The sequence below is a fragment of the Haematobia irritans genome, chromosome 1 (assembly GCF_050003625.1).
Source record: "Haematobia irritans isolate KBUSLIRL chromosome 1, ASM5000362v1, whole genome shotgun sequence".
In the NCBI taxonomy this organism is placed as follows: Eukaryota; Metazoa; Arthropoda; class Insecta; order Diptera; family Muscidae; genus Haematobia; species Haematobia irritans.
This window is the reverse complement of record NC_134397.1, coordinates 57,851,389-57,876,567: the sequence shown is the minus strand read 5'-3', so window position 1 is coordinate 57,876,567 and position 25,179 is coordinate 57,851,389. Positions and strand designations below refer to the sequence as shown.

Genomic DNA, 25,179 nt, shown 5'->3' with positions numbered 1-25,179 from the left:
ATGTTGAGTTTATGTTTTCAGATACTTCGGTAAGGTAAATTAATCATAAAATTATTCGTGAGTCACGATATTTTTCGTGTATATTAACTTTGTCATTCCTCTAAGACCCCATAAAGTATATATATTCTGGGTCGTGGTGAAAATCTGAGTCGATTTAAGCATGTCCGTCCGTCTGTTGAAATCACACTAACAAAACAAGCTATCGACTTGAAACTTGGCGCAAGTAATTGCTATTGATGTAGGTCTTTTACGTATAGCCCCCATATAAACGGACCCCCAGATTTGGCTTGCGGAGCCTCAAAGAGAAGCAAATTTCATCCGATCCGGTTGAAATTTGGTATATGCACAGAAAAAAATATCACCAAAATATTTCCAATTAAAAAGTTAATTGAAGTTGAAATTTTTTTCAATTAATAAATTAATTGATACAATTAACTTTTTAATCATGATAGAAACATTAAGTTAATTAAGTCAATGATTCAAAATTTTTAAATTTTTAATTAAAAAATTAATTGATACAATTAACTTTTTAATCAAATTCGGAAGACTAATTCAGTTAAAAACGTGCTGATTTTTATACCCTCCATCATAGGATGGGGGTATATTAACTTTGTCATTCCGTTTGTAACACATCAAAATATTGCTCTAAGACCCCATAAAGTATATATATTCTGGGTCGTGGTGAAATTCTGAGTCGATCTAAGCATGTCCGTCCGTCCGTCCGTCCGTCCGTCCGTCCGTCCGTCTGTTGAAATCACGCTAACTTCCGAACGAAACAAGCTATCGACTTGAAACTTGGCACAAGTAGTTGTTATCGATGTAGGTCGGATGGTATTGAAAATGGGCCATATCGGTCCACTTTTTCGTATAGCCCCCATATAAAGGGACCCTCAGATTTGGCTTGTGGAGCCTCTAACAGAAGCACATTTCATCCGATCCGGCTGAAATTTGGTACATGGTGTTGGTATATGGTCTCTAACAACCATGCAAAAATTGGTCCACATCGGTCCATAATTATATATAGCCCCCATATAAACCGATTCCCAGATTTGGCTTGCGGAGCCTCAAAGAGAAGAAAATTTCATCCAATCCGGCTGAAATTTGGTACATGATGTTGGTATATGATCTCTAACAACCATGCAAAAATTGGTCCATATCTGTCCTTAATTATATATAGCCCCCATATAAACCGATCCCCAGATATGGCTTGTGGAGCCTCTAAGAGAAGCATATTTCATCCGATCCGCCTGAAATTTGGTACATGATGTTGGTATATGATCTCTAACAACCATGCAAAAATTGGTCCATATCGGTCCTTAATTATATATAGCCCCCATATAAACCGATCCCCAGATATGGCTTGTGGAGCCTCTAAGAGAAGCATATTTCATCCAATCCGGCTGAAATTTGGTACATGGTGTTGGTATATGGTCTCTAACAACCGTGTAAAAATTGGTCCACATCGGTCCATAATTATATATAGCCCCCATATAAACCGATCCCCAGATTTGGCTTGCGGAGCCTCAAAGAGAAGCAAATTTCATCCGATCCGCCTGAAATTTGGTACATGATATTGGTATATGGACTCTAACAACCATGCAAAAATTGGTCCACATCGGTTTATAATTATATATAGCCCCCATATATATACCACGTATGGACTTACATACTATTTAGAAGATGGTGTTAGGAGGTTTTAAGATACCTTGCCATCGGCAAGCGTTACCGCAACTTAAGTAATTCGATTCTGGATGGCAGTGTTTAGAAGAAGTTTCTACGCAATCCATGATGGAGGGTACATAAGCTTCGGCCTGGCCGAACTTACGGCCGTATATACTTGTTTTTTTTTAATTTTTAATTAAAAATGTATTTCAAACAATCACTTGTTAATCCAAATAAAAACTCTAAGCCAATTCAGAAAATAATTAAAAATTTTTATCTTTTTTAATTAATAAATTAATTGAGTTTTGCAATCAACATCAATTAATTTTTTCATTGAATCAATTAAAAAATTAATTGAAATTTGCTGAGAAAAATCAATTAATTTTTTAATCAGGAATTTTTTCTATGCCCAATTAAAATTGTGGTTGATACTATCATTTTCGTGATTGAAGACATTTCAATTAAAAAATTAATTGGATCAATTAATTTGGTGATTGAACCAGAAAAAAAATTTTTTGTGTGTGGTGTTAATATATGGTCCCTAACAAACATGAAAATTGGTCCAAATCGGCTCATAATTACAAATAGCCTCCATATAAACCGATCCCCAGATTTGGCTTGCGGATCTTCTAAGAAAAGCAAATTTGAAACGATTCGGCTGAAATTTGGTACATGGTGTTGGTATATGATTTTTAAGAACCATGCAAAAATTGGTCCACATCGGTCCAAAATTATATATAGCCCCCATATAAACCGATCCCCCGATTTGGTTTGCGGAGCCTCAAAGAGAAGCAAAATTCACCCGATCCGGTTGAAATTTGGTACATGGTGGTGGTATATGGTCTCTAACAACCATCCCAGAATTGGCCCATATCGGTCCATAATTATATATATATATCCCCTATATAAACCGATCCACATATTTGAACTCTGGAGCCTCTTGGAGGAGCAAAATTCATCCGATACGGTTGAAACTTAGTACGTGGTGTTAGTATATGGTCTCATGCAAAATTGGTCCATATCGGTTCATAAGTATATATAGCCCCCATATAAACCGATTCCCAGATTTTACCTTCGGAGGCTCTTGAAGGAGCAAAATTTATCCGATCCGGTTGAAATTTGGTACATTACGCTAGTATATGGCCGATAACAACCATACCAAAATTGGTCCGTATCGATCTATAGTTATATATAGTCCTCAGATAAACCGATCCCCAATCACAGAAAAATCACGATTGCCACTCGAGACAAAAATAATCTACCAAAATTTTATTGCCATAGAAAATTGTGTCAAAATATAATTTCTATAGAATATTTTGTCAAAAATTTATTTCTATAGAAAGTTTTCTATAGACAATTTTGTCAGAATTTTATTTCTGTAGAAAATTTTGTCAAAATGTTATTTCTATAGAAAATTTATGAAGCACCTCTTAGTTGGAGAGGAATAACAGGTTGGCTGATAAGTCCCCGGTCTAACAAAGAAAAACACATTTTTTTTGTTGTCAAAATTCGTTTTTATTATTCAACATAGTTCCCTTCAAGAGCGATACAACGATTATAACGACCTTCCAATTTTGTTGATACCATTTTGTTAGTACTCCTTCGGTTTTGCCTCAAAATAGGTCTCAGTTTCGGCGATCACCTCTTCATTGCAGCCAAATTTTTTCCCTGCTCTTTTGAGGTCTGAGAACAAGAAAAACTCCCTGGGGGCCATCGTTCTCAATGACTTGTGGCACGGTGCGTTGTCTTGGTGGAACAACACTTTTTTCTTCTTCATATGGGGCCGTTTTGCCGCGATTTCGACCTTCAAACGCTCCAATAATGCCATATAATACTCACTGTTGATGGTTTTTCCCTTCTCAAGATAATCGATCAAAATTATTCCATGCGCATCCCAAAAAATAGAGGCCATAACTTTGCCAGCGGACTTTTGAGTCTTTCCACGCTTCGGAGACGGTTCGCCGGTCGCTGTCCACTCAGCCGACTGTCGATTGGACTCAGGAGTGTAGTGATGGAGCCATGTTTCATCCATTGTCACATATCGACGGAAAAACTCGGGTGTATTACGAGTTAACAGCTGCAAACACCGCCCAGAATCATCAACACGTTGTTGTTTTTGGTCAAATGTGAGCTGGCGCGGCACCCATTTTGCACAGAGCTTCCGCATATCCAAAAATTGATTAATGATATGACCAACACGTTCCTTTGATATCTTTAAGGCCTCTGCTATCTCAATCAACTCATTTTACGGTCATTCAAAATCATTAATTTTTTATTAATTAATTAATTTTTACTTTTGGCTGCGGAAGTGGAGCCAAATTGGCGCAGAAGCGATGAATTAACGTGGGCTTGTCATTGGACGGATGTCCACCATTTGAACATCCGTTGCATTGAATTTGCATCACTTCTTAAGATATGATCCAAATTCAGTGTTTTTCGATGGGAATTATAAAATTTTGAGATATTTTGTCCAATATAAGGTTGGCTGATAAGTCCCCGTTCTAACGAAGAAAAACACATTTTTTGTCAAAATTCGTTTTTATTATTCAACATAGTTCCCTTCGCTTCGGGGACGGTCCATTCAGCCGACTCAGGAGTGTAGTGATGGAGCCATGTTTCATCCATTGTCACATATCGACGGAAAAACTCGGGTGTATTACGAGTTAACAGCTGCAAACACCGCCCAGAATCATCAACACGTTGTTGTTTTTGGTCAAATGTGAGCTGGCGCGGCACCCATTTTGCACAGAGCTTCCGCATATCCAAAAATTGATTAATGATATGGCCAACACGTTCCTTTGATATCTTTAAGGCCTCTGCTATCTCAATCAACTCATTTTACGGTCATTCAAAATCATTTTGTGGATTTTTTTTGATGTTTTCGTCGGTAACCACCTCTTTCGGGCGTCCACGGCGTTCACCGTCCTCCGTGCTCATTTCACCACGCTTGAATTTTGCATACCAATCAATTATTGTTGATTTCCCTGGGGCAGAGTCCGGAAACTCATTATCAAGCCAAGTTTTTGCTTCCACCGTATTTTTTCCCTTCAGAAAACAGTATTTTTATCAAAACACGAAATTCCTTTTTTCCATTTTTTTCACAATAACAAAAGTTGCTTCACAAAAGACGCTCTATCTCACAAACTAATTGACTTACAGACGTCAAATTTTGACACGATCATTTGAAGGTTGGTACTATATAAAAATAATATGCATTTAATACTAGCGACGCCATCTATGTGTCAGACCGGGGACTTATCAGCCAACCTGTTATGTGGAACAATTTTCAAATTATTGTTTGCTGGGATTCGAAGTCGATCTTGAATTTGGAAATTTAAATTGCCGTTAATAATCGGATAGCTTATGAAGAAAAAATCCGAAAAAAAAACAAATTAATTTCAATTTGTTTCCTAGCATCAAGTACTAAGAACTTAAATTTGAAAGAAAATTGTGTCATAAAGCTAAGGTTACTTCAATTCTCCGCGTCTTTGTCTCGGCGTCAATATCAAAAATCATTAGTTTAAAGACAAAATTTTTGGATGCGAACATGCTTTTTTTTTAGTTAGTGCACGTTACATACAAACACTTGCAATTACACGCTTACAATCCGTAGTTGAATCGAGAATTAATGCCTCTTGACCAAGCGTCGTCAACGGTCACAATGGAGTCAAGAAATGGCAATTGCGAATGATAAATTTTCGAAGAAAATCGTTTTCATTCACGAAGTATCTTCAAATGGTGATTAACCCTTATACATGATCCGGACCCCATTCGGTAATATCCAAAACTTTCGGAAGGCGGCTTGATTTCAACAATCAGACATGACTGTTTCATGACTGAAGTTCATGTCATTAAAGTAAGCAAAAAATAATTTAAATAAGGAAAATTTTCTCACATTTGGACTGGCTTACAAGATGATGTTAAGAAGTTTTAAGATGCCTTGAATTGTGGACGACCGTCTTTAGTAGAAGTTTCTACGCAATCCATGGTGGAGGGTACTTAAGATTCGGCCTGGCCTAACCTTCAGCCATATATACTTGTATTTTTCTTTTTGTTTTTAATAATTCTGTAACATTGGAACGGATAAAGATATCAACATGATTTTTTGTGAGGAAGCTGAGGCGTTTTCCTTTAAGTTTGCAAGTTTATGGGTCCCTAGTGGGTCCACGGGCTCAAGAAATGGCAATTGCGAATGATAAATTTTCGAAAAAATCGGTAATATCCAAAACTTTCGGAAGGTGGCTTGATTTCAACAATCAGACATGACTGTTTCATGACTGAAGTTCATGTCATTAAAATAAGCAAAAAATAATTAAAATAAGGGAAATTTTCTCACATTTGGAAAAATCAACTAATTTTCATGAATTGAAATTTTCGTTTTTTTTTATTTGTAATCTACACAAACAATTTACTTACCCAAATATTTTTCAGTGTCCAAATAATATATACAAAATTGAATAATTTTTTACATATAGATTACATTTATATTTAAAATAATATTTATTGTTTTTATTTTTTGTTTTACTTAACTATTTTTTTTCTTTTTTTTTTATTATATTCCAGGAAAAAGATCAATATGGTAATGAAGTTCAACGTCTGGCACGTCCTCTTCCTGTTGAATATTTACTTGTCGATGTGCCGGCCTCCACGCCTCTGCAGCCTCAGTACACTTTCTCCAAATATGATAAACGTCAACCATTTCCAGTGGAAAATCGTTATTTGGATGGTCATTTACAAGACTTCAATGCTCTAAGCACATATCTTTCACAATGGGACGATGAAGATTTTCTCGAAGCAATATCGGATTTTCATTTACTCATCTATTTGTATAAAATGGATATGTTGCCAATGCGTCAACATATGATGCCATTGCTGGAGGCGGTGCGCAATAAGAATCCCAATATGGCCTATGATTTTAAGAAAGAAGAAGTTTGGAAATTATTGGAATCATTAATACAGGCCAGCTCAAGTGGTAGTGGGTAAGTAGAGTAATGAAATTGCTGGCTTTAAGGATTTTAATCGGTTTTTGTTTTTTGCATTTTATTTTATAGGGGCACCACCAGTTATCCTTCCTCTTCGAGGTCAGCTCGTGCGGGGTCTGTGGGCTCAGCGGGTGCTGGTATAGAAAGTGCTGCGGCCGATGTTGCCACTTGGACTTGTAATCATTGTACTTTCATTAATCGCAGTGATCTTACATCATGTGAAATATGCTCTCTACCCAGATAGATTTCTATCGATCATGCTGTAGTTTGTTTATAATTTTTTTTTACTATTATTTAGAAAAGAATCATTTTAAATTAAATATTTTCAGTGTCTATACCAAACCACTCTCTTCTCATCTCTCTCTATCTCTGTGCTCTCACTATTTTTCCCGTTCACTGTCGCCTTGCAAGCATATACAATATGGGGAACAACAAAGGCTTTCCTAAAAAACAAAAAAAACAAAGGCAACTTTAATATGTAAACCTAAGTCAAAGGAGAACATCAGTTATTAATTATTATAATTATTTTTTTTCTATGTTTCTATTCTCTTTTGGCATCTGATGTTGAAGATTTCTTGTAATTACCTTTAGAAACAAAAACAAAAAAAAATTATAATAAAATTGTATAGTTTCAAAGATCATGAGAAAATCATTTAAGACTTTTCTTGTATAATTTATTTGTATTACAAATGTATTCCGTCTTAGTTACATACGTAATTTTTAAAAATTCTCACATATACACATGTGGACAGGAAAATAGGTGGAAGAATTTTTTAACGAGGCAATGGTTTTTCTATTTTATGTTTTTTTATTGAATATTTCGGTAGACACAGTTCGTGTATTTGAATATGAGTTTAGAATTCAGATAGGACTAAATAATAACTTAAAATAAAGTAAATTCAAAAGATTGTCGAGTTTTAGGTGGACAGTAAAATAGGTGTATATGAAAAAACATGAAAATAATATTAGAATTTGTGCATTAAAGTTAGTGTTTGCACTAAGCATCAAACTAGGTCGCTAATATCCTGTATATTCACCGGGATTTTTAAGGACGTCTTCAATTCTCTTAGTCGTGGATGGCAATAACTTACGGCAAGTCTGTACCAGTATATTATACCATACTTTTTGAATTTGTTTCCCATAATTATGTTTTGTATCCACAGGGAAGCTTGGAGAAATGTCTCTTGAGTTCGTTCCAAAGGTTTTCAATGGGATTGAAGTCGGTGGACTGACTTGACCACTCAACAACGTTCGAATTACGATCCCGAAACCGAAACCGAAACCCGGGTCGTTATCCTGCTGTTATCTCCAGCAGGATAGCACAATTATCTCCAACATATTCTGCTACACAAAATAGAATAGTTCGGAAAGTTCCTTTGAACTGATAAGCAAATATAAAGAGGAGGTTGAGCTTTGCTTTGGTACATAAAACACGGTGCTGAACAACACGAGGAAAAAGTGGTGAAAAATCATTTGGATCGATGAAACTAAAATCAATCTGTTTGGTAATGATACTGAAAGGAATGTTCGTCGTCCAAAATGAAAAGAATTGCATATTAGATTTACAAAAAAAAAACTGTTAAACATTGAGGAGGAAATGTCTTGATATGTGGTGGTTTTTCTTAGGATGGAGTACGTCCGATACATCTTATATAAATACAATGGATGGATTTTTGTACCAGAATATGTTGGAGACAGCTATGCTACCAGTTATGCATACGGAAAATATGCCACTTGTTTGGAGATATCTGCAGGACCGACCCGAAATACTAATCAAAGTTAGTGAGTGAATGGTTACGGGATCATAATTCAAACGTTGTTGAGTGGTCAAGTCAGTTCACCGACCTCAATCCCATTGAAAGCCATTGGGGCGAACTCAAGATACATTTCTCCAAGGTTCCTTGCAGCCACAAAAAACAATTGTGCGAAAATATTCAACAAATATGATATAATATATAGGTCAAGATTTGCCGTTAGTTAATTTCATCCATGTCTAATAGAATTGAATATGTCCTTAAAAATCTCGGTGAATATAAAGGATATTAGCGGTCTAGTTTGATGCTTAGTTTAAACACTAACTTTAATGTAAAAATTATTATATTATTTTCATGTTTTTTCACATACACCTATTTTACTGTCCACATAAAATTCGACGTTTTTTTTTTGAATTTAATTTATTTTAAGTTATTATTTAGTCCTATCTGAATTCTAAACAAATTTTTAAATACACGACATATGTCTTCTTTATAAATAATCCCGAAGTATTCAATAAAAAACATAAAATAGAAAAATCATGGCCTTGTTTAAAAAAAAATCGTACACCTATTTTTCTGTCCACATGTGTATATATACCAGAGAACTATGATCTAAATGAGATTCAAATCCAACAAAGAGGTCTGTGTATTTCGTTTTTGTGTTTCAAATACACAATTTCCGCAATTTTTTCTATAGAAATAAAGTTTTGACAAAATTTTCTATAGAAATAAAATTTTTACAAAATTTTCCATAGAAATAAAATTTTGACAAAATTTTCTATAGAAATAAAATTTTGACAAAATTTTCTATAGAAATAAAATTTTGACAAAATTTTCTATAGAAATAAAATTTTGACAAAATTTTCTATAGAAATAAAATTTTAACAAAATTTTCTATAGAAATAAAATTTTGACAAAATTTTCTATAGAAATAAAATTTTGACAAAATTTTCTATAGAAATAAAATTTTGACAAAATTTTCTATAGAAATATAATTTTGACAAAATTTTCTATTTTGACAAAATTTTCTTTACAAATAAAATTTTGAAAAAAAATTTCTTTACAAAAAAAATTTTACAATATTTTCGATAGAAATAAAATTTTGACAAAATTTTCTATAGAAATAAAATTTTGACAAAATTTTCTATAGAAATAAAATTTTGACAACATTTTCTATAGAAATAAAATTTTGACAAAATTTTCTATAGAAATAAAATTTTAAGAAAATTTTCTATAGAAATAAAATTTGACAAAATTTTCTATAGAAATAAAAATTTGACAAAATTTTCTATAGAAATAAAATTTTGACAACATTTTCTATAGAAATAAAATTTTGACAACATTTTCTATAGAAATAAAATTTTGAGAAAATTTCTATAGAAATAAAATTTTAAATAAAAATTTTGAGAAAATTTTCTATAGAAATAAAATTTTAAAAAAATTTTCTATAGAAATAAAACTTTAAGAAAATTTTCTATAGAAATAAAATTTTGACAAAATTTTCTATAGAAATAAAAATTTACCAGTTTTGGTAGAATTTTACCAACTGTGGTAACCGTGCTTGTACGCTGTTTCCCACCTGTATTCCTGGAACTCGGCATTCTTAACTAAATTTTGAAAGTTCTAATCCCTGTTTCCAAGGTGGGCCAGACAACCTCGCATTATCTTTTTCACAATGCGCCGTATAGGGTCAGATGTGCCCTTGATTAAAATTATCTGATGCTAAATTCAAACTATTAAGCAAGCTACCCTATCAAGCAATGAGCTCATCTCAAATTTGTCAGCAATGATAACTCGGTTCTCGAGAACTTTAATCGATCACCGCCTGGAAGGTATTTAGAACAAGATGGGTTTAAAAATTTCAAGGGAGTTTCTCGGTAGTTTTGTGACAATTGAAAAAAAATGGATCCACTAAAACCAAGGATACGGGCTCAGTAGACTGTTAAATTCGACAAATGTGGTTGAATAGGGCTACGAAATTTTACACCATGTGCACTGAAAAAACCCACCAGGAAGAAGACTATTGGTTAATTTTAGCAAATTTCGAATATTTTTAGAAAAATTTAAATAAACAGTATGACAAACGCTGACATCACGCCGACATCACAAAAAAAGTAAATATTTTTTGACAAATTCAAGGAGATTTATTAGACATAATTATTTTTTTCACTTGTTAACGAAAATTTTGTAGTTTCAAGGAAAAACTTGGAGTTCAAAATTGCAAGAATGTCTTTAGTGACATACGAAGTTCATGATGGACGCATTTGTAGTAATAGTTACAAATTTAAAGAAATAATGAATTATTTTCTGAGAAATACGAATTTAGTAAATCCTTATGCTTAATTTGTGTATAATTTTTTTCCCGTTGTTTAGTTAAGTTAACTAATGTACGCAAAAAAATTATTAGAGTAAAGGAAACTTTCTCCAAACATAAAAAAAAACTTAAACTGGCTTTAGTGAAATAAAGAGTTCACTTTTTTGAGTGTGTCGTGCGAAAAATATTTATTTTCAAAGTAAAAATCTCTCACTAACCATTTGTGGCTGAGGAGGTTACGTTACCGAGGGTTACAGCTTTTCGGAAAATTGCGCTTTTTAAAAGCCAAACAACGCAGCATTGCATTTCCGAAAAGGTCCTTATTCAGCAGGATTTGAAAAACTTATTTTCAGAATGGTTAACAAAGTTGCAGCATCGCATGTCAAAGTGTGTTTTTTCACGCGTGAATCACGTGAGTTGTGAACATAATCCAAAGCAACTCTCGTCAATAGGACTAAAATAAATATGTCGTGGGTGAGAAATATCGGTTCGTGAATGTGCGTGAATAAAATTTCTGCAAAATCACGCTCACGAAAAAAACAAGATTTAATTCATGCTCGTATGTTAACTGAAATTAATATAGCTCTAGAACTATATTCTATTTTAGAATTTTGCCATTTCCGTCTGCTGATTTCCGTTTGGAAAATGTCGTAAGTCTCGTGAATTTGTCGTGAATCACGTGAATTGTCGTGAATCGTGCGTGAGCTTGAATCTTTAAAAGTACTTCGTGTGTGAGTACCGGTATTCATTTCGTGAATGTGCGTAAGTGCGATTGACTAACACACGTATTGTGCTTGAGCGTGCGTGAATAAACATTTTGCTTCGTAAATGTGCGTGAGTGTGAGTGAAATTTCAATCACGCGCACGTGAGCTTGAGTCTTTAAAAGTAGTTCGTGTGTGAGTACCGGTATTCATTTCGTGAATGTGCGTAAGTGGGATTGACTACCACACGTATCGTGCTTGAGCGTGCGTGAATAAACATTTTGCTTCGTAAATGTGCGTGAGTGTGAGTGAAATTTCAATCACGCGCACACCTCTAATCTGAGGTTTATCCTAGGTTGAGCCAACTTCAAACGTGGTCCGCTTATATATTTTAAGATCGTTTATATGGGAAATTTTCGCTTTCAAAAGCCGCGTCAAAAGCGTGAAGCCAGTTTGTTTTAATCAAATTAGAAAGGACAGCCTTGAAGACATTCTGTTAGAATCCTTCCATCCTTGCTATTTGTAAAATTCACTGCAGTATAACCCTCTCATATTCACCCATATTCCTGAAGTCGCCCCCGCCATCGCTTTTCATCTGTCGCCACTAATTGGTATTCCATTCGTCGATAAATTCTGCTATCGACGAAAATCGGTATTCCTGGTGTCGCTTTTTGTCGCCAATATCGTCGCTTTTTGTCGCCGTTAAATTTACCAGCGACGAGTTTAGTGATTAATTTTTGAAGAAGTGTTTTAGACTTTATTAATCGAATAATTGAAAATTAAATTTAATAAATAAGAGGTAAAGTGACTAATCTTCAACAATTACAAAAAAAAAAATGGGAATAAAAGGAACGATTTAAAACCGGTTGGAACAAATGGTTTGTAGTTTAATGCCTTAGAACTTTAGAGAAAAATTGTAACAAATGGTAGAAAGGCTGTAACTATTATTAAAAAATCTATATTGTTCAAGTATTTATTCCAGCTTCCACTCTTTGAGGAACTCATGTTCTGAGCTGACCACGATCACAAATCTATTAATATAAAAATGTGCTATTTATGGTATAAATTGAGTAGTTATGGTCATCACATACACGTCATAGACAAGAAAAATGCACAATTAAAGTAAACGTGTTGATTTTTCCCGAGTCAAATTTATCATTTATTATTTTTAAAAGCAAATAATTAAAATTCAGTTTTGCACATCAGCTGATTGTTTTCTTTCACGATGATCCTTGTGCCATTGATCTCAGCGTCGTCGCCATTTTTATAGTTTTGGAAGCTTTTACTGTCCTGGAATATATATCAACATTTTTTCCGCGTCAAATTAAATATTTTTTCTAGACATAGAATTGTGTCAGAAATAAAAATATTTTAAACCTAAAAATTAAAATTAATTGTTTGCACATCAGCTGATTGTTTTCCTGTGATATCGACCTTTTATTACCGAGTATTGTAATTGATACAAAAAGTAATCGTCGTCTCGCCGTCGCCACTTCACAGGAATACCAAATGAATGACGAGACGACCTAAAAGCGACAGCCGACAAAAAGCGACGGCGAGAACGAGGGCGACTTCACGAATAAGGGTGATTATATGGGGCTATTCAGTCTATTGTGATACCACATATGGTGAAATTCTCTCTTACCAATGATTACTGCCTGAGTCTATTTTTTTTTCAATAATAACTATAAAACAATCGAACGATAATATAAAATCTGGAGATCTGTTTAATTGGAGTAATACGTAATTATGATCGGCTAAGCGTCATTTGCAATTCCATTGTCTAACAGGTTGGCTGATAAGTCCCCGGTCTGATACATAGATGGCGTCGCTAGTATTAAATGCATATAATTTTTATATAGTACCAACCTTCAAATGAATCGTGTCAAAATTTGACGTCTGTAAGTCAATTAGTTTGTGAGATAGAGCGTCTTTTGTGAAGCAACTTTTGTTATTGTGAAAAAAATGGAAAAAAAGGAATTTTGTGTTTTGATAAAATACTGTTTTCTGAAGGGAAAAAATACGGTGGAAGCAGCCGCCCTCGTTGCAGTCGGGTCTACGGCCCGGGGCGGACACAGGGTTTTCAACCCTGTCGAAGGACTGCAAACCCCCATTTGGAGTATGCTTATTTCCCGAAAAACTCGAAAATACCAACTCCAAAGGGCTACAACAACAACAACGGTGGAAGAAAAGACTTGGCTTGATAATGAGTTTCCGGACTCTGCCCCAGGGAAATCAACACTAATTGATTGGTATGCAAAATTCAAGCGTGGTAAAATGAGCACGGAGGACGGTGAACGCAGTGGACGCCCGAAAGAGGTGGTTACCGACGAAAACATCAAAAAAAAATCCACAAAATGATTTTGAATGACCGTAAAATGAAGTTGATCGAGATAGCAGAGGCCTTAAAGATATCAAAGGAACGTGTTGGTCATATCATTCATCAATATTTGGATATGCGGAAGCTCTGTGCAAAATGGGTGCCGCGCGAGCTCACATTTGACCAAAAATAACAACGTGTTGATGATTCTGAGCGGTGTTTGCAGCTGTTAACTCGTAATACACCCGAGTTTTTCCGTCGATATGTGACAATGGATGAAACATGGCTCCATCACTACACTCCTGAGTCCAATCGACAGTCGGCTGAGTGGACAGCGACCGGTGAACCGTCTCCGTAGCGTGGAAAGTCTCAAAAGTAATGGCCTCTGTTTTTTTGGGATGCGCATGGAATAATTTTTATCGATTATCAAGAAATTGGAAGGTCATTAAATCGTTGTATCGCTCTTGAAGGGAACTATGTTGAATAATAAAAACGAATTTTGACAAAAATGTGTTTTTCTTTGTTAGACCGGGGACTTATCAGCCAACCAGTTACTATGCTGTGATGGTGGTTATAAGAAAAAAGTCATGTAAAAAATTGGAAAATGAATGTATTTTTACAAATCGTTGTAAAATCATAATAAAAACAAGTAAAGAAAGTCTAAAGTCGGGCGGGGCCGACTATATTATACCCTGCACCACTTTGTAGATCTAAAATTTCGATACCATATCACATCCGTCAAATGTGTTGGGTGCTATATATAAAGGTTTGTCCCAAATACATACATTTAAATATCACTCGATTTGAACAGAATTTGATAGACTTTTACAAAATCTATAGACTCAAAATTTAAGTTGGCTAATGCACTAGGGTGGAACACAATTTTAGTAAAAAAAATATGGGAAACATTTAAATCTGAAGCAATTTTAAGGAAACTTCGCAAAAGTTTATTTATGATTTATCGCTCGATATATATGTATTAGAAGTTTAGGAAAACTAGAGTCATTTTTACAACTTTTCGACTAAGCAGTGGCAATTTAACAAGGAAAATGTTGGTATTTTGACCATTTTTGTCGAAATCAGAAAAACATATATATGGGAGCTATATCTAAATCTAAACCGATTTCCATCAAATTTGACACACATGACTATATTACCAATTGTACTCCTAGTGCAAAATTTCAACCAAATTGGGCCAAAACTCTGACTTCTGGGGCCATATAAGTCCTTATCGGGCGAAAAATATATATGGAAGCTATATCTAAATCTGAACCGATTTCAATCAAATTTGGCACACATGACTATACTACCAATTGTACTCCTTGTGCAAAATTTCAAGCTAATCGGGATAAAACTCTGGCTTCTGGGTCCATATAAGAGCATATCGGGCGATAGATATATATGGGAGCTATATCTAAATCTGAATCAATTTCAAACAAATTTGGCACGCATAGCTACAATGCTAAATCTACTCCCTGTGAAAAACTTCAACCAAATTGGGCCAAAACTCTGGCTTTTAGGACATTATTAGTCCATATCGGGCGAAAGATATATATAGGAGCTATATCTAAATCTGAACCGATTTCAATCAAATTTGGCACACTTGACAATACTACTAATTGTACTCCTAGTGCAAAATTTCAACCAAATTCGGCCAAAAATCTGGCTTCTGGCGCCATATAAGTCCATATCGGGCGAAATATATATATGGGAGCTATATCTAAATCTGAACCAATTTCAATTAAATTTTGCACACTATACGACTAAGTGTTATGTTTGTACAAAATTTCAAGCAAATCGGTATAAAACTCTGGCTGCTGGGTCCATATTAGTGCATATCGGGCGAAAGCTATATATGGGAGCTATATCTAAATCTGAACCGATTTCTTCCAAAATCAATAGGGTTCTATTCTGACCCAAATTAGGAACATGTGCCAAATTTGAAGGCGATTGGACTTAAATTGCGATCTAGACTTTGATCACAAAAATGTGTTCACAGACAGACGGACGGACGGACGGACGGACAGACGGACATGGTCATATCGACTTAGGGACCCACCCTGAGCATTATTGCCAAAGACACCATGTGTCTATCTCGTCTCCTTTTGGGTGTTACAAACATATGCACTAGCTTATCGTCATATGAAATCAAAAAAGGCGTAAGTTACAAAAAATTCTAAATCGACTTTTTGATTGATTACTATGCACCGCATCAAAATACACGGACCTGCTAAGTTTTACAGTCATACGACTAAAAACGGCGATTTTATTAACAAAATTCTAAAAGCCGTAACTGCAAGCGCAAACATTTCATAAACCAAACAGGTAACTTACGCCTTAAAAAAAAACTAACGCAAGAGAAGAAATAGAATAGAAAAGAAACAAACAAGAGAAGAGATGCATTCAATGGGTTTTTTAAAAACAGTTAGGTTTTGTTTTGTTGTTTTTGTAATTAGAGATCTTTCTGTTTTGTTATTTTTGCATTTTTGGTAAGCAGTTTGTCTTTCTTTCATTGTGTTTCTAAGAAAACATATTTCTTAAAGCAAGCAATTCATCAAAGTTAAATAAAAAAATCTCGATTAAAGTGCATTTATTAAAAATGAATATTGAAAAAAATTTAAATATGTCAGTAAAGAAAAAAAAACAAATCAAAGACATTTAAATGCTAATGACGGAATGACTGGTAAAATGTATACAAGCCTCAATAAAGGAATTGTGTGTGTAAAAAATCCTCGAATAATGGGGATAAGATGTCAGTCTAAATTTTGTGAAAAGAGCTCATTGCGTCATTGCTCCCACTTTGCTGAAAATATACGCCAACAAATATTTGATCGATTTTGGAATATGACCTGGGGAGAAAAAAAAAGTGTATGTAAGAAGTCACGTGGTCGTTTCTGAAAAAGCACGAAATAAGAACATTTTTTCAAGGCGATCGCTGTCCAAATGTTACTATTTGCAAGCTAAGGCAACTCGTATCCAAGTTTGCCAGAAAATGTTTACTTCAACTCTTGGAATAACTGAAAAAACTGTACGAAATTGGGTAGATGAAATCTTTTTAAATAAGGAACAGCCGGATAAAGTTATTCCGAGAAGAAAGACCTCGATTAAAGATAAAAAATACGAGAAGCGTCATAACTTTTTAAAAAATTGGTTAAATGATATTCCGAAGCTTGAATCCCATTACCGAAGACAGTATACCAAGAAACTTTATTTGCAAACAGATTTTAAATCATTCACCCAAATTTATAAATTATATTGTGAAGAATGCATTAAAAATAGCGATGATGAAGTTTCAGCAGTATCGCATCTCAAGTTTATGCTTATAATAAAAGAACAAAATATTTCATTATTTAAACCAAGGAATGACATGTGTGATACTTGTGTATCATATGAGGCAAGAAACATAACTGAGGATCAATATATCAGTCATAGATCAGAAGTTGATGCCATGCGAGAAGAAAAAGCAAACGATGTCGAAAATGCAAAGTCTGGAATTTTCTTATTATTATGCATGGATATGCAAGCCGTAAAATTGATTCCTCAAACAAACGCAAGTGCTTCATATTATAAAATGAAACTGCAAGTACATAACTTCACTATTTATAATATCATTAGCCATGAATCTGACAATTATATCTGGGATGAATCTGAAGGGAATCTGGTAGCGTCTACTTTCACAACATGCATTATAAAACACTTAAAAAATTGTATACTTCAGTCACCAGATATTAACCATATTATAATATATTCGGATGGCTGCTTTTATCAAAACCGCAATGTCATATTGTCGAACGCATTAATATCCTTGTGTATTAACAAAAACATAACAATTGAGCACAAATATCTAATAGTTGGACACACCCAAATGGAATGTGATTCAACTCATTCGTTAATCCAAAGAAAAATAAACAATAAGAAAATTAATCTACCTTCTCAATTCGTTGAATATCTTAACGATTCCCGTAAGTCTCCATTTCCACTCAACACCCATCATCTTACTCATTCATATTTTCTGGATTATGATTCTCTTCCTAAGCTTTACTCTTCCATTCGTCCAGGTAAAATTGTGATAATAAATATTTATGACCTGTAAATACAATCAAAAATATTTTGCAGGAAAAATTGCTGGAGATCCCACCGTTAACATGATTCGAGCATTGGGATACGATACGTCTGGAACTATTTACTTTAAAACAAACATTAAAGAGGAATATGCAATTCTTCCAAACCGAAAAGCAAAAGATACTCATGACAACCAACCTTCTCCATTACATTCTCAGAGAATAAAAATTCCTAAAAAAGTGGGAACATCTCCAGGATCTTAAATCCTTCATACCAGAAGATTGCCATGATTTTTATACAAATTTGCCCTATCAAAATTAGCAATAAAACAGTATCCTATACTATATTATATTTTTTATCTATTTATGATATGAAATCTTTTTACTGAAAATGTTTTTTTTTTTTTTTGCTGAATTACTTTTTATGTTTTGTTTACTATAAGTATGTTAATAAATAAACATTTATAGTGGATCTATTTAATGAAGAACATAGTAAAACATTTCCTAAATCGTAGCAACATTTTTTTATTGTAACTTACGCCCTTTTGGGTTTCAGAAAATCTAATCCTCATAAGGCGTAAGTTTCATAGCTCTGTATATAATACAAAAAATTAAAATTTTTCTTCAAATACTAATTCGATAGTAACAACTTAGCTTAACCTAAAAAAAAATTTTAAACAATTTGGTCTATTATCCATTTTAGGAAGTTTTTTTTTTCTCCTGTAAAATTTTTGCAATGTAAGTTACGCCTTTTTTGATTTCATATGACGTTATAATACCCTGTTCCACAGTGTGGCGCAGGATATAAAAATAGTGAAAGACGGTAACGAATTATTTTATCTATAAATAATATATAACAATGTATATCTTATTAATTATATTTGTGGTAAAAAACTAAAATAAAAAATAAACGAAAAAAAACTTAAACGATATTTAATGGCGGGGCTGTGTAATTATTGAAAATATATAAATATTTTCCCCCATATATAAAAAGTAAAAGGAACTATAATTTATGTCATGGAAATTCTTTTGATAAACTCTCATTAAATTATTTTGAATATGGATATTTATATTTTCAATAAAATTTTTTTTTAAAAGGCGAAAAGAAAATTCACTTTCAATTTGGGAGGAAAGATCTATTTTTGCGTATAGGAGTGTAGAAATGTAAGCAATAAAAGGTTGAAGATATAATTAATCTTTGCAACAGTCAATATTGGACTATGTAAATTTTTACAAAACAACTTGCTGCGTTTTATTTACTTTCACAAAGGAAGTTATGTTTCAATTTAAAAAATTGTCATTAAACAATTTGTCATTAAATAAAAAATTTGTGTTTTGAAAGAGACTAAACTTCTTTAAAATTTGCAGTTTTTTTAATCTTCTATAGATAATTGAAATTTCACGGTAAGTGCAAAATATGGTATGGTATAATAAACAGCATGTAATAGTTTCGATGATAGTATTATTATTTGGAAACGGCTAAAATTGAATTGCCTAATCCAAAGGTTTATGTGGATTTTTAGGTGAAAAACTTGAAACTTTCCAGGCTAAAGCTTCATGTAGTTTGTCCTTTAGCAAATAAACGAGCCTTAAGTTTTACATAGGTAGATTAAAGGACTTGTTTCAGTATTTCAGATTTTTTTCTTAAGATGTCCAAGTATTGTGAAGTACATGAATGAACCTTTTTTCAATTTTGGCTGATCGATATTATCGTAAATTAATGTGAATTAAATTAATATAGAGATTATATTGAATTAATATAAATCATTTTAAATTAAACTAAATTATTCCACTAATTTTAATTTATTTTTTCTCACATTTTATCTGATGAAATTTATTGAAATATAAGAATTTGTTTCGTTGATATTATATATTATATTTTGTCATATTTTCGTTTTCTAATTAAATTCTCTAGTGAATTTATAATATTTTAAGCAATTAAAATTAAATTTAATTATTAATTATTGAAACGAAATGAAATTAAATTCTATTAAAGAAAATTAATATAAAATTAATATAGATTATATTAAATTAATATAAGTCATATTAGATTAAAATTAATTTAATTAAAAAAATTAAAATATTATAAATTTAATATGATTTATATTATTTCAATATAATCTGAAATAATATAAATCATATTAAATTTATAATATTTTAAGCAATTAAAATTTAATTTAATTATGAATTATTGAAACGAAATAAAATTAAATTCTATTAAATGAAATATAATATAAATGTAATATAGATTATATTAAATTAATATAAATCATATTAGATTAAAATTAATGTAATTAATTTTAAATTGAATCATATTTAATTTGATAAAATTATTTGAGATAAAATGAATCTATTTCATTACTATTATATTGAACTTTATGCTTTATTTTTTCTTATGCATCACTACAATGAATGAAATTTAATTATGATTTATTGAAATGAAATTTAATTTTTTCGACTAAATTAATTTAAACGATATTAATTTATATAATTTTTTATAATTTAATCTGATGAAACTCAACCAACATTTTTAATCTGATGAAACTCATTGAAATAAAATGAATCTGCTTTGTTAATATTATATTTAACCTTATGGTAGTTTTTATACCCTCCACCATAGGATGGGGGGTATAAAACCGATCTCCCGATAAACCGATCTCCCGATTTGGCTTTCGGAGCCTCTAAGAGAAGCAAATTTCATCCGATCCGGCTGAAATTTGGTACATTGTGTTAGTATATGATCTTTAACAACCATGCAAAAATTGGTCCACATCGGTGCATAATTATATATAGCCCCCATATAAACCGATCCCCCGATTTGACTTTCGGAGCCTCTAAGAGAAGCAAATTTCATCCGATCCGGCTGAAATTTGCTACATGGTGTTCGTATATGGTCTTTAACAACCATGCAAAAATTGGTCCATATTGGTCCATAATTATATATAGCCCCCATATAAACCGATCCCCCGATTTGGCTTGCGGAGCCTCTAAGAGAAGCAAATTTCATCCTATCCGGCTGAAATTTGGTACATGGTGTTAGTATATAGTCTCTAATGACCACGCAAAAATTGGTCCACATCGGTGCATAATTATATATAGCTCCATATAAACCGATCCCCAGATTTGACCTCCGGAGCCTCTTGGAAGACCAAAATTCATCAGATTCAGTTGATATTAGGTACGTGGTGTTAATATATGGCCTGAAACACCCATGCAAAAATTGGTCGAAATCGGTCCATAATTATGTATAGCCCCCATATAAACCGATCCCCAGATTTGACCTCCAGTGCCTTGTGGAGAAGCAAAATGCATCTAATCTGGTAGAAATTTGGTACGTGGTGGTAGTATATGATATTTAACAAACATGCCAAAAGTGGTCCATATCAGTCCATAATCATATATAGCCCCCATATAAACCGATCCCGAGATTTGGTTTTGGAGCCTCTTGGAGGAGTAAATTTCCTCTGAGTCAGTTGAAATTTGGTACATTGTGCTAGTATATGGCCGTTAACAACCATGCATAACTAGGTCCATATCGGTCTATAGTTATATATAGCCCTCAGATAAATCGATCCCCAATCACACAAAAATTGGTCCATATCAAGTTCATAATTGTATATAGCCCCCATATAAGCGACCCCCATATTTCAATTCTGGCTCCCTACGTACCGTGCAAAAGTCCATATCGATTCGTAATTATTTGTAGACTTACATACCCTTTTTGTCTAATAACAGGTTGGCTGATAATTCCCCGGTCTAACAAAGAAAAACACATTTTTTTGTCAAAATTCGTTTTTATTATTCAACATAGTTCCCTTCAAGAGTGATACAACGATAATAACGACCTTCCAATTTTTTGATACCATTTTGGTAGTACTCCTTCGGTTTTACCTCAAAATAGGCCTCAGTTTCGGCGATCACCTCTTCATTGCAGCCAAACTTTTTCCCTGCGAGCATCCTTTTGAGGTCTGAGAACAAGAAAAAGTCGCTGGGGGCCAGATCTGGGGAATACGGTGGGTGGGGAAGCAATTTGAAGCCCAATTCATGAATTTTTGCCATCGTTCTTATACTTGTTTTTATCTACCACTCTAGTGAATTTATAATTTTTATCAATTAAAATTAAATTCTATTAAAGTAAATTAATATTAATTAAATTAATATAGATTCTATTGATTTTATATAAATCATATTTAATTGTTTTAAATTAAATATTATTTAGTTTAATGACGTTATTCGAAGTAAAATTAATCAATTTTATTAATATTATATTTGACTTTATGCCGTATTATTTCGTATTCATCACTCTAGAGAATTTATTAAATACTAATCAATTAAAATAAAATTTAATTATCATTTATTGAAAATTAAATTTTAAAAATTAAAATTTAGTATAAATTTTTTAAACTAAATTAATTTAAATAACATTAATTTATATAATTGAAATAAGATTAATCTGCTTCGTTAATATTATGTTTGACAATGTGTCTATTTTTATACCCTAAACCACATAGAGGTCAGGGTATAATAAGTTTGATCGGGCAAAAAATGTGCCTACCAGAAATATTGATTTTAGACCCCATAAAATATATACCGATCGACTCAGAATCTCCTCCTGAGTCGATCTAGCGCTTGGTATCCGTCCGTCTGTCCATGTAGGTTAGGTTAGGTTAGGTTATGTGGCAGCCCGATGTATCAGGCTCACTTAGACTATTCAGTCCATTGTGATACCACAGTGGTGAACTTCTCTCTTATCACTGAGTGCTGCCCGATTCCATGTTAAGCTCAATGACAAGGGACCTCCTTTTTATAGCCGAGTCCGAACGGCGTTCCACATTCCAGTGAAACCACTTAGAGAAGCTTTGAAACCCTCAGAAATGTCACCAGCATTACTGAGGTGGGATAATCCACCGCTGAAAAACTTTTTGGTGTTCGGTCGTAGCAGGAATCGAACCCACGACCTTGTGTATGCAAGGCGGGCATGCTAACCATTGCACCACGGTGGCTCCCTGTCTGTCCATGTATTTGTTGTTCACAGGATTCTGGTCGCAATTATTAACCGATTTTGATGAAATTTGGTACAGGGAGTTTTTTGGGCACAAGGACGAACGCTATTGAATTTGGATCAAATCGGATCAAATTTAGATATAGCTCCCATATATATGTATCGCCCGATTTCGACAAATGGGGTCACGTTGCGCGTTTTTTCAAACGGATCATCACCAAATTTGGCAAAAGGTAATCTTATTCAGCGTCCTTCAAGTCTGCAAAATTTCATCGAAATCGGTTCAGATTTAAATATAGCTTTCATATATATGTATCGCCCGATTTTCCCAAATTTGGCCACAAAACCTTTATTTATCAACGGATCTTACTCAAAGTTGGCTAAATGTAATCTTCTATAGCACTTACAATATGTGCAAAAAATCATCGAAATCGGTTCAGATTTAGCTATAGCTCCCATATATATGTACCGCCCGATTTTTCTAAATTTGGCCATAAAACCCTTACTTATCAACCGATCTTACGCAAATTTGGAAAAATGTAGTTTTCTGTAGCACTAACTATATGTGCAAAAAATCATCGAAATTGCTTCAGATTTAGATATAGCTCCCATATATATGTATAGCCCGATTTTCCCAAATTTGGCCATAGAACCCTTATTTATTAACCGATCTTACTAAAAGTTGGCTAGATCCAGTCCTCTATAGTACTAACTATATATGCAAAAATTCATCGAAATCGGTTCAGATGTAGACATAGCTCCCATATATGTTTCACCCGATTTTGAAAAATTCGCCCCTAATAACTTTATGTTTGACCATACAGGCCTCATTTCTTAACTGATCTTACTCAAATCTTGCACAAGGTAACCTTTTGTGGTATTAATCAAACCCGCAAAATATTATGCAAATTGGTTCAGATTTATATATATCTGCCATATATATGCATCGCTCGATTTTCCCAAATTTGGCCATAGTACTCTTATTTATTAACCAATGTTACTCAAATTTCAAATTTTGATGTATTAGCCGATCGTACTTATACGTACTTGTAGCTCTTACATAAGAATATTGCTCGATTTTTACAAATTTGTATTTATTACTCACACTAATTTAACGATTTTCTCTTTTTTTTAATAATGGGCTCAATATTAGTGGCATGTACCCCTTAATTTTCTTAAATACGGAACTGCGGTTTATCTCCCAGACCTATATGTTACCCCACAAATGCTTATGATTACTAATTCTGTAATGGTGGTTTAGGGTATGATATAGTCGGCCCCGCCCGACTTTCTACTTTACTTACTTGTTTTGTTATAAGAATGAATTTATAATTTTGTAATAAATTAAAATTAAATTATATCAAATTCATTAATACAAAATAAATGAATATAGATTAAATTAATTTAACATCTTTGAGTTAATTTAAATTAAATCATATTTACTTTGAAGAAAATAATTGAAATAAAATGAATTAGACTTTATCGCCCATGTTCCGATATCCACTTCAATTCCACTTCCACTATTCACGTCAAATCCACGAACGTGAAAATTTGGTGTTCTTAATTCCACGTTCTTTTTTGAACTTTTCTGTAACCAGTTGGGTTGCACAAATCACCCAAAAATTAACTAAGGCGGAAATCCAAATAAGTGGAATCAATAGACTTATTATAATTTATTATTTTTTTTTTTTTTAATTAAAAACGACGCAGTTTTAATAAAACTCATGTATTAAATATAAAACATTTCAATTTTTTTACGCGAGTACTTCTTTAACCGGAAATACACCCATCTTGGACATAATTCAACTTTCACCAAGACTTTTGCAAGTGTATTGATTTCACGAAAATTCCGGTGAAAGTGGATTGTAGGACACGAAAATCGTGGAATCGATTCAGATTCACCTGGAAGTGGATTTGGGAACATGGGCATATGTCTAATTTATTTTTTTTTTTGTTATTTTTTAACCATAAGTGAGAATATAAAATTTTGTGATAAATTAAAATTAAATTTAATTATGATTTATTGAAATGAAATGAAATTATATTAAATTAATTAACATAAATTATATTGAATTAACATATTTAATTAAGTTAATTTAAATAATTTTAGTTTAAATTAAATACTTTTTAATTTGTAGAAATTAATTAATATAAAATAATCTGCTTTGTTAATATTATATTTTATCGTATTTTTTGTTATTTACCCCTAAGGGTGAATTTATAATTTTGTAATCAATTACAATTAAATTTAATTATGATTTATTGAAATGAAATTAAATTCTATTAAAGTAAATTATTATGGGGTTAATATAGATTATATTGAATTAATATAAATTATATTAAATTAATTTAATTTAAACTAATTTACTTTAAATAATTTTA

General features: G+C 32.8%; 3 protein-coding genes across 5 annotated transcripts in view; all 3 read left to right on the top strand.

Moving 5' to 3' along the window:
* Npl4 (nuclear protein localization 4) overlaps positions 1-7,301 on the top strand; it is a 67,425-nt gene extending 60,124 nt beyond the window's left edge. For 2 of the 3 annotated variants that reach the window (XM_075290470.1, XM_075290468.1), the window contains exons 8-9: positions 6,226-6,641; positions 6,714-7,301. In XM_075290470.1, the coding sequence (XP_075146585.1) occupies positions 6,226-6,641; positions 6,714-6,888 (591 nt within the window). In that variant the 3' untranslated portion in view covers positions 6,889-7,301. The remainder of the gene's footprint in view (positions 1-6,225; positions 6,642-6,713) is intronic. The other variant, XM_075290469.1, reaches the window with a different exon arrangement.
* A 9,127-nt stretch (positions 7,302-16,428) lies between these two features.
* Positions 16,429-18,097, top strand: LOC142238677 (uncharacterized). Its single transcript, XM_075310387.1, has 2 exons — positions 16,429-17,792; positions 17,851-18,097. Exons 1-2 carry the CDS (start codon positions 16,727-16,729, stop codon positions 18,057-18,059), a joined length of 1,275 nt encoding a protein of 424 aa, XP_075166502.1. The 5' UTR covers positions 16,429-16,726; the 3' UTR covers positions 18,060-18,097.
* A 978-nt stretch (positions 18,098-19,075) lies between these two features.
* Positions 19,076-25,179, top strand: part of ymp (yellow-emperor) — a 93,952-nt gene continuing 87,848 nt past the window's right edge. Inside the window, exon 1 of the mRNA XM_075290467.1 lies at positions 19,076-19,199. The gene's annotated coding sequence lies outside the window, so the exon portion shown is untranslated. The remainder of the gene's footprint in view (positions 19,200-25,179) is intronic.

What these genes read in the sequence shown, in the direction of transcription:
- LOC142238677 (XM_075310387.1), top strand. Translation starts at nt 16,727, where the DNA reads ATGTTTACTTCAACTCTTGGAATAACTGAAAAAACTGTACGAAATTGG. An exon ending in TTACTCTTCCATTCGTCCAG is followed by an intron (nt 17,793 to 17,850) that starts GTAAAATTGTGA and finishes AATATTTTGCAG; the next exon opens with GAAAAATTGCTGGAGATCCC.